At 41.2% G+C, this 10722-nt stretch overlaps 1 protein-coding gene across 1 annotated transcript in view; it reads right to left on the bottom strand.

The window, feature by feature from the left end:
• Positions 1-220: 220 nt before the first annotated feature.
• sdk2b (sidekick cell adhesion molecule 2b) overlaps positions 221-10722 on the bottom strand; it is a 160235-nt gene continuing 149733 nt past the window's right edge. The window contains exons 36-45 of the mRNA XM_053684861.1: positions 10452-10567; positions 10183-10369; positions 9805-9942; positions 9305-9466; positions 9055-9180; positions 7292-7456; positions 6289-6426; positions 5966-6104; positions 4882-5011; positions 221-4074 (exon numbers count right to left, since the gene is read on the bottom strand). Coding sequence (XP_053540836.1) covers positions 3625-4074; positions 4882-5011; positions 5966-6104; positions 6289-6426; positions 7292-7456; positions 9055-9180; positions 9305-9466; positions 9805-9942; positions 10183-10369; positions 10452-10567 — 1751 coding nt within the window. The 3' untranslated portion in view covers positions 221-3624. The remainder of the gene's footprint in view (positions 4075-4881; positions 5012-5965; positions 6105-6288; positions 6427-7291; positions 7457-9054; positions 9181-9304; positions 9467-9804; positions 9943-10182; positions 10370-10451; positions 10568-10722) is intronic.

Raw genomic sequence — 10722 nt, 5'->3', positions numbered from 1 at the left:
CTTGCCACCGTCGCCACTCAGTGGCTTGCTCAGTTGGGATAAATTCACACCTTTAATATCTGTATACCGTGTTGATATTTCTGTAAAGCTGCTTTGAGACAATGTCTATTGTAAAAAGCGCTATACAAATAAAATTGAATTGAATTGAATTGAATGAGAGAGAGAGAGAGAGAGACTGAGAGACAGAGAGAGAGAGAATGATAGACATAACTCACACCCATTATGCCTCAATTCTGCTTTATTTTATTTAGAAAATATTGTATCTTTTAGCTCAACATTCAAATTGGATCAGTGTGTCTGATCAGAGTGATTTTATACACTGTAATAAAGAATACAGATCTATACGGCATGAAGATGAAACACTGACTGATATACACTCAGCTTCACACAGAACCTGACTGTAATGAAGCGTGGGGTGGGACGATACGATACCTGTACGATAAGGTACACTTATCTGATAACCATCATCACACTGTACAATAAAACCAGTTCATATTTCATGATTATAGTACACTGGTATATATTATCCCTGCCCTGATCTCACTGTGTGTAGCATAATGCTAATGCTAATGTAGCATAACGCTAACTATAGCCATTATACGGATAAATCACCCCAGAACTTCAAAAAAATAAAAGATGGAGTTATGTCATTTCCTGATATAAAAAAGTGCAGAGCATTATTATTATTATTATTATTATTATTATTATTATTATTATTATTATTATTATTACTATCATGATTATTATTACAACCAAATGATAACTGATTTTTAACCAGAGATCACATAATGATGTGTGTGTGTCTGTGAGTGTGTCTGTGTGTGTCTGCATTTGTGTGTGTGTGTGTGTGCGTGCGTGTGTGTGCGTGCGTGTGTGTGTCTGCATGTGTGTGTCTGCATGTGTGTGTGTGCATGCGTGCGCGCGTGTGTGTGTGTGTGTGTGCGTGCATGTGTGTTTGTTGTAATAAAAATAATTCTTATTTGTTACATTTTAGTTACTTTGTAAATGATGACACATCAAAATCAGGAGTTTTACTGATATAACTGTGTCTCTGTCCACAGAGGACCGGTGATGGTGTTTCTGTGGCCGTTGTTAAATGCGCTACATAAATAAAATTGAACTGGCTTGAACTTTATTTTAAATTAACTTCTAAATGCTCCATCACAAATATAAGTCATTACATGGATTAAGACCAACGTACCTGTCAGATATATTCAAGCAATATGTTGTGTAAATATGTAAATACTACAGCATGGAGAAGCGGCTTTCAGCTTTTACATTAGTCTTAAGTGGAACTGGGCATCACAGAGCCTCAGGAGTGACACACACACACACACACACTCACTCACACACATACACACACACACACACACTCACTCACTCACTCACACACACACACACACTCACTCACTCAGCTTCGAAATGATTTAGAATAAAATAAACACAAACAGTAGCGATCAATAACGAAGCAGTTACAGATAACTAGTACTACAAAAAGATGACATCAGAGTAGTGATATCATTTCCTGTTTGCTGATGACATCAATATCAGAGGCAGAGGTGGGGACAATGTGACACCACACACATGCCTCCGTCCTCCATATTACTTCACCATAGTAAAAATAAACTTCTTTTTTGTATCTATTTTCCTAACAATCTGTGTGTTTGTGATGGAAATAATAAACAAACTTGTACAGTAATCACACACTGTGGAATACTACTACTATACTAACCCTCTGTCCATCACACCATCATCCCTTTACCTAAACCTTCATCCCTTTATCATCCCTCTCATTATCCATCTATCAGCCTATTACCCATCACTCCACTGATCCCACCATCTATCTATACCTTTATCCAGTGGTGTCCTTCCTGAGACAGAAAGAGAGCAAGAATCAGCCGAGCCCCTACATTGGAGAATTGTGTACACTAAGTAGTGCACTAACACAGAGCACACTACATCAGAGGGATGCTCACTCTGACCTGCAGGGTTCCAGACTGTAACAGAGTAGAATTACTGGCTAACAGCTGGAACATTCCAGACTAGCTGAGACATTACTGTATTATTAAACCGTTTTGTATTTGTAGGATTTAGTAATTGGTAAATAAAACTGTTGTGATTCTGACACACGCCCTACTCCCTACTCCAGAGTCCCCTAGATCCAGCATCTCTGTGTATCAGAAGCACAGACAGCTACCAAAAACCCTTAAAGATCTGTGCTTTAACACATTCACACAAGTAAAACATGAAAGAAAGGTAAACAAATCACATGACAGGACACGACTTGGGTGTCAGATTGTAGTGAGAATAAAGGAGAGAAGAAGAAATCCCTCCATCCATCATGTGTGTGCTGTTCAGTCCTTATAAAGTGTCTAGGGGTATTGAGCCACAGTGACTGGGCTGTGTTACAATCCTAAATTCACTTATTTACTCAGCATTTAACAAAAATATTCTCTATCAAATGATATTTCTGTAGGAATATTATGATTATCGATGAGGTGATGTAACAATGGGCCTGAGAACAGCAGACATAACAACTAAAAACAGCAAGTGCATACACACTTACTGTCCACTTTATTAGGAACACCTGTACACCTGCACATTCATGCAGTGATCTAATCAGCCAATCACTTGGCAGCAACACAGTGTATAAAATCATGCAGATACAGGTCATGAGCTTCAGTTCACATCAAACATCAGAATGAAGAAAAAGTCTGCTCTCTACAGTGTGACTTTAACCGTGGTGTGGATGTTAGTACCAGGCTGGTTTGAATATTTCAAAAACGGCTGATCTCCTTGAATTTTAACACACAGCAGTCTCTAGAGTTTACACAGGATGGTGTGAAAAACAAAAAAACATTGCGTGAGCGACAGTTCTGTGTGTGGAAATTCCATGTTAATGAGAGATAAGAGGAAAATGGCCATACTGCTCTGAACTGAAAGGAAGTCTATAGTAACTCAAATAATCACTCTTTACATCCGTGCTGAGCAGAAAAGCATCTCAATGCACAACACATCAAACCGTGAGGTGGATGAGCTACAACAGCAGAAGACCACATCAGGCTCCTCTCCTGTCAGATAAGTGGGCACAGACTCACACACACTGCACAGCTGAAGACTGGAAAAAGACCAGATGATTTTTTTTTCTAATCTTCAACCCCCAGGAGATCAGCAGTTTCTGAAATACTCAAACCAGCCCATCTGGTACCAACAACCACGCCACGGATAACGTCACAGAGATCAGACTTTTTCCCCATTCCGATGTTTGATGTGCTGCTGCCAGACGATTGGCTGATTGGATAACTGCCTACATGTACACTTGTTCTTATTAAAGTGGATGGTGAGTGTAAATTCTACTGTATGGGACAGAGCCTAAAATGTTCTTGCAAGAACACAAAAAAATTCTAGAATTTAGGATAAAGCCTCAAATATTACTGTTTGGGACAGAAGTATATAATGTCAGACATTTTAAATAAGAATACTAACTAGACCTTATGATTTATGATGAAGCCTTATAAGATTTCTAGCAAGAAAACTAAAAATATGTGGACTGTAGTGTCTGGGACTGAGCCTGAAAATGGCTGACCTTGTAGTAACACAACACTAGTCACTGTGACTCACCAATCAGACAAAGGAGGAAAATCCAGCTATTGGTGGGCGGGGTGTGGTGGGTGGGGCCAAGCTGCTTGGTGGGCGGGGTGTAGCTGTTGGGGTCAAGCTGCTGGGTGGGCGGGGTGTAGATGTTGGGGCCAAGCTACTTGGCGGGCGGTACAAAGTGGAGTGGGCGGTGCTTTGCTGTGACGGAGTGGGAGTCCGACTGCCTTTGGGTCTGAAGAGGCTCTGAGGCTCAGCATGGGCAGGGCTTGGGGGTGTGGCTGGAGTGGAGGCAGGACCAGTAGCGGGAGTGGGGTCAGTGAGTTCTGATTGGCTGTAAGCAAAGGGCGGAGCTCTGGAGATTCCTTTCTGTTGTCGACGCCACGAGTTGTAGTAAGTGGGATCACTGATGTAGTGATTAACGAATGAGTGCGTCTGATTCTGAAGGGTGGCGTCAACCTCACACTCACTATCACTGCCCTGAGAGACAGACAGGTGAGAGAGATAGAGAGAGAGAGACAGAGAGAGAGAGAGACAGAGAGAGAGACAGAGAGAGTGAAATGGTATTTTCATATAATGCCCTTCAAATAACAAACTGTGTGTGAGAGTGTGTGTGTGAGTGTGTGTGTGTGTGTGTGTGTGTCTGCGTGTGTGTGCATGTGTTCGTGTGTCAGTGTGCGTGTGTGTGTGTGCAATGGGTGTGTGAGTCTGTGTGTGTGAGTGTGTGTGAGTGAGTGTCTGTGTGTGTGAGTGTGTATGAGTGTGTGAGTGTGAGTGTGTGTCAGTGTGTGTCAGTGTGTGTCAGTGTGTGTGAGAGTGTGTGTGTGTGTGTGTGTGTGTGTGTGTGAGTGTGTGTGTGTGAGTGTGTGTGAGTGTGCGTGTGTGTGAGAGAGTGAGTGTGCGTGTGTGTGAGAGAGTGTGTGTGTGTGTGTGTGAGTGTGTGTGAGTGTGCGTGTGTGTGTGAGAGAGTGTGTGTGTGTGTGTGAGTGTGTGTGAGTGTGCGTGTGTGTGAGAGAGTGAGTGTGTGTGAGTGTGTGTGTGTGTGTGTGTGCGTGTGTGTGAGAGAGTGTGTGTGTGTGTGTGTGTGTGAGAGAGAGTGAGTGTGTGTGTGTGTGAGTGTGCATGAGAGAGTGTGTGTGTGTGTGTGTGCATGTGAGAGAGTGTGAGAGAGTGTGTGTTTGTGTGTGTGAGTGTGTGTGAGTGTGCGTGTGTGTGAGAGAGTGAGTGTGTGTGAGTGTGTGTGTGTGTGTGTGTGTGTGTGTGTGTGTGTGTGTGTGTGTGTGTTACCTGTGAATCAGACAGCTCTGATTTTTTCTCAGTTAAGCTGCTGCTCTCGGCTTTAATCAGGTCACTGTATCTAGTGTTTATATCTTCATCAGAGTAGTGCAGACTGCCGGGACTCGGCCTAGGAGGGGACCTGCGCGCACACACACACACACACACAGCAGATGACACATGAAGACAGATGTGTCTAATTGGTCAGGTAAAAATAAAAGAGGATATGATAAAAGTACGTGGTGGAGCCTGAAGATGTCACGAATCAGTGTATTAGTGTATTAACGGGTATGTATTAACGGGTATATATTAATAGGTATATATTAACAGGTATATATTAATAGGTATATATTAATAGGTATATATTAACAGGTATATATTAACAGGTATATATTAATAGGTATATATTAACAGGTATATACCAATAGGTATATATTAACAGGTATATATTAATAGGTATATATTAACAGGTATATATTAATAGGTCATTAATATGAGAGAGCAATGACATCACCACAGCTTTGTTGCAGGTGATTTTTAAATATAACTAAATGACATCACATGCAAAATAAGAGGAGGAAACAACATGTAAATAGTCAAGACAAGATACTGTTTCAAAGTAAAACTGAAATCGACCAGGTGTAGGTGCAATTACAAACCAAGGCTAACTTCAATTAATAAAAAAATACATTAAAGCAAACTAGATAAGTGTAGAGATGAGTGTGTGTCTTTATAATGTAAATGTGAAGATGCTGTCGGAGGATATCAAATAAAACAAAAACAATACCGCCGTTAAAATACGGCCCAATACTTTTATTTTGCTTCTGCAAATGTATTACCTGCCCTTCAGTTGTTTTCATTTACACAAATGTATTTTCCTGAAGCTTATTTCAAATTATTCTATTTGCAGCCCTTTATTTGATATTTTTAGCTAAAAATGCCCCAAGTTTACTCATAACCTCGACCGGTTTGGACATGTTGTTTTGCTCATGTGAAACACACAATCCACTGTAGAGTGTTAGTGAATAAGTACGCATGTTTGTGTGGTTTTTAGTAAGTTTTCGAGATAAACGGAGAGGCGGTGGAGAAGACTGGCCTGGTGTAGATGCCGTTCTTTCGGTTGAAGGAGGTTTTGACGGACAGGCGGCGGTTGTTCAGTTCCAGTGTAGGAAAGTGACTCTCATCCAGACCCACCATTTCTCCATGGTTCAGAGTGGTACAGTTAGGACTGTTACCTGTTCACACACACACACACACACACACACACACACACACACACACACACACACACACACACACACACACAGGTAAACCAATTTCGGAAGCAAAGAACTCTTAATCATTTAAACAATCTGTAAGGAACTGAGAGAGAGATAAATATCATAAACAGAGACTCAGGCAGAAGTAAAGATAATTTACCAATCTCTTTTTTGGCGTATTTCTTGCTCTGTCCTCTAATGATGAGGATGAAGACCAGCAGGAGGATAAAGATCAGACCAACCAATGCCATCACCACCAGGAACCACCACTCTTCATAAAACGGAGCCACTTTGTGAGCTGAAACCACAGATATTTACTCTTTAATAACATTCTTTATTTAAGGAAGTGATAAACACTGTGTTGTAGTAAAATAATCACACGTAACAGTGATGAAATTAGTGTCACCACTCTGAAGATACTTCACTTTATAAAAACAGTTTACTCTCAAGTCTCCATCATTTAACAGTCACAAACTTCACCATGACACTATAGACTTAAAGTTCAAACTCTACTGAAATCAGAAATTACTCTGATGGTCAAACTCAATTTCCTTCCAACACAGCACTGCTTGACTCTATAGTACACAGGTACAGAAGGGGTGTATTTATTTATAATCGCACTATCTGGTGTCTCCCAGATGAGGACGGTTCCCTTCTGAGTTTGGTTTCTCTCAAGGTTTCTTCCTCATATCGTCTCAGGGAGTTTTTCCTCACCACCGTCGCCTCTGGCTGCTCATTAGAGATAAATTTAAATCTATTGTATATCTGGAGTTCTGTAAAGTCCATTGTTAAAATTGAACGTTAGCAAGGAACAGCAGAGTGTAAACTCCTCTATCCTGAAGATGCCAGAAAACTTAAAGTTGCAGCTTTACTTCTGACTGTTACACAGCGCTGACACTGGAGACTCCTTCCATCAATGTTACATAAACGTCTCCTTACAGAAAACTTCAAAATATCAATTATTACACGTTTTTAATCCATTTATGTGCATCCCTGTGAATAAGCTGTTACTATAGAAACGATAAAATATGGCAATATTATCAAAATTAGAAAGCTGTGATGTGAAGCTGCACTACTGTAAGATCTACTGTTAAAGAAAATTCATCAACAGCTTCTGACCAATCAGAATCAAGAACTCAACAGAAACATGGGGTAACAATAACCTGATACAGAAGGAGAAGGTTGGCTCGGTGTTCCGTATCCGTAGTCGTTCACTCCGATGATTCGGAAGTCATAGCTCAGCCCCTGTCTCAGGATATCCATGTTGAACGTGTATGATGTCACTTCCTTAGGAATATCCTTAATCAGAATGTCCCACAGGCCTTCATCTGTAACACAAACACAGTAGATACGGGAACTGTGAGGAAAAACATATGGAACCTTTTACACTTCATCATTCACTGTTTCAAATCTTACACGGTGCGAATTGCCTCTGGGACGAGCTTTAACTAAACCCATATATAAATGAGTATGTTCAGAAAAAAGAGAGATCACAGGTTTAATGCTGTACTACAGTGCTTAAAACACCGAGGGGTGAGGTAATACACTCTTTTAACTTTATCACTGCAAATTAACCAGCATCACTGAGAGCTTTACATTAGATCAGAGAACCTCTGAAGCACAGTTTCTAAGAGGGAACTTCTATCAAGGAAAGCTGAGTTCATGTAATTGGGAAAGAGAGTTTTAGAACAGTAATAAAACTATGATTATATGTATTTGGGTTTAGTTCTATACCAAATAAAGCCAATGTGATTGGTTTGGGTGGGAATAAAAACTGGGAAAGTTACTAACCCTATTTTATTTCAGTGGTGTTTTACTCTTCATCACTGTATTCATTTCAATCAAATCTGCGCTGTAGGCTGATTGGCCTTTGAAAATTGTCTGAAGTGTGTGTGTGAGTGTGTGTGAGTGTGTGTACATGTGTGTGTGTGTGTATGTGTGTGTGTGTGTGTGTGTGTGTGTGTGTGTGTGTGTGTATACGTGTGTGTGTGTGTGTTTGTGTGGGAGTGTGTGTGTGAGTTTGTACGTGTGTGTGTGTGTGTGTGTGTGTGTGAGAGTGTGTGTGTGTGAGTGTGTGTGTGTGTGTGTGTGAGTGTGTATACGTGTGTGTGTGTGTGTGAGAGTGTGTGTGTGTGAGTGTGTGTGTGTGTGTGTGTGAGTGTGTATACGTGTGTGTGTGTGTGTGTGTGTGTGTGTGTGTATTCACACTTCTTCATATAAATCCATAATGAACTTCACACTTTCACACTATCCGTTGTTACCCAGATGAGGACGGGTTCCCTTCTGAGTCGGGTTCCTCTCAAGGTTTCTTCCTCTTTTTTATCTTAGGGAGTTTTTCCTCGCCACCATCACCACCGGCTCGCTCAGTTGGGATAAATTCACACCTTTAATATCTGTATACTGTGTTGATATTTCTGTAAAGCTGCTTTGAGACAATGTCTATTGTAAAAAGCGCTATACAAATAAAATTTAATTGAAAAAAAAAATTTAATTATGTGAGTGTGTGTGTGTGTGTGTTTGTGTGTGTGTGAGTGCGTGTGTGTGTGTCCCCTACCTCGTGCCCCGAGTCCTGAGTTTAGATTTGGAGCTAAAATATCACGAGTTTGAGCTGCTAGTGAAACTTGAATGTATAAATCTCCTCATATTCACTCACTATCATCTCCAACTGTCACTGGTATGTTGCCCTCCATGTTAATTCTTCTTATTTGGCCTGCAACTTGCCCCTGATTGTATAGGAGGTTAAAAAGTACTTTTTAAAGGTGTTTATGATGTGAAAGCACCTGTAATGCTGTAGAAACACTGGACTTCCGTGAGAACAGGGAACGGACAGGGTGATTACTGAATTGTTTGGAATGCGGAATGGAAATTGGTAAACATGAAAGTATTACAATTACTCCAAAACAGAGCCATATCTTGGAGGTTCTACCTGAGGGTCTGGCCTCTATGACGTATCGTGATATAGGGGCTCTTCCAGGATCTCCACTTGTCCAGTGTATAGTGAGGGCAGAGCCATAACGAGAGATGAATGGTTCACCAGGAGGCCCTGGGGCACCTGGACAAACATTCACAATTAGGCTTTTAAAAAAACTAAAATAATTAAGCAATGAAAGAGAGAGAGAGAGAGAGAGAGAGAGAGAGAGAGAGAGAGAGAGAGAGAGAGAGAGAGAGATACAGACCTTCTCCAGGGCCGGTGGTGATGTTAGCCTCCACCTCAGGCCCGTAGGTGAAAGTCTTGGCACGGATACGGAAGTTGTAGGTAACTCCATCAACCAGGTCCTTGATTTTCAGCCACAGTGGGGCATTTCCCTTCACATCCACAGTTACTATCTTACTCACACCTGAGGAGGAAGACAGAGACAAGAATGGAAGTAAGACAATAAACTTTTCCAACAAACATTGTTTTCTCCATGTTTTTGATATGGTTTCTCTGTATTGCTCTCTTTGCTCAGTTCTTTGACTTTCAGCTCATTCATCAACCTGCCTCAGAATTTGTAAGAATTTTCATAATGTTTTATAACAAGTAAAAAAATAAAGCTGACAAAACCATAGAGACTTAACAAGAATGTTCTAGAAACCTCTGACCAGTCACACACACAGGTACAACACACTGAAACAGTGTCTGGGTTTGTTGACCATTCTGGATTTGAGAATGATCAGTTTTACCCACAATACTGACCGTCAATGGGGGTGCAGGGTTCGTAGACGAGGCGGTAACCATCGATGATCCCATTGGGGAAAACTGGTTCTGCCCATGACACATTCACAGACGTGGTGGTGAGTTCACTGAAGTGGATAAAACTTGGAGCACTGGGTGCTGAGAGAGAGAGATAGAGAGAGAGACAGAGAGAGAGAGCGAGAGACAGAAACATCAAGTAGTCAGAGTTTCCATATTCCCGTTATATTCCTGACATCACATCCTTTAAGACTTACATTATGTCCGTGTTATTAATGTATAAATTCTGTATGACTCTTGTGTTTCATGCTATAGGAGTTGCAAGCAATCATCTCTACTACTTTCAGAACACACCATACTGGTCTGAGTAACCTGTGGTACCTGCTTGCTGAGTGCGCCCCCTGGTGGGTGGGCTGCGTGGTCCGTCTCCAGCAGCATTAAATGGAGCGACGCTGATCATGTAGGTGGTGAAACCAGTCAGATTCTTCAGCTTCACTCCTCCATCAGGCAGAAATAGTGTCTTCAACTTCTCAGTCTCGTTCTTACGTTCATACTCCCAGAAATATACCTGACATGGTAGCACACACAGAAAAGTTCAAAGGAAAGTACATTTAAAATAACTGTTGTGACAAGTTGGAATAAGTTCCCACCTTATAGCCCTGTATGTCTCCATTCTGCATGTCCAGAGGGGGCGGGTCCCATGTCACGTCCAGCTGTGTTGCAGTAGCTGATTGGATAACAACATTCTGTGGTGGTGCTGTGGGCACTGTGAAAAACCATTGGTCAAGATATTAACCTGCAGTGTGCAAAGCTCATCAAACAATTCCACAGCCTTTTGCATCTCCAATGGATGTTTGATAAATAAACATCTAGAATGATCTGGTTTAGAGAAAGGAAGTCTTTCTAACTAAATCTTTTATT

The sequence above is a fragment of the Ictalurus punctatus genome, chromosome 13 (genome assembly GCF_001660625.3).
Source record: "Ictalurus punctatus breed USDA103 chromosome 13, Coco_2.0, whole genome shotgun sequence".
NCBI lineage: Eukaryota > Metazoa > Chordata > Actinopteri > Siluriformes > Ictaluridae > Ictalurus > Ictalurus punctatus.
The sequence above is the reverse complement of the archived record's forward strand: the minus strand, read 5'-3'. Positions and strand labels throughout refer to the sequence as shown.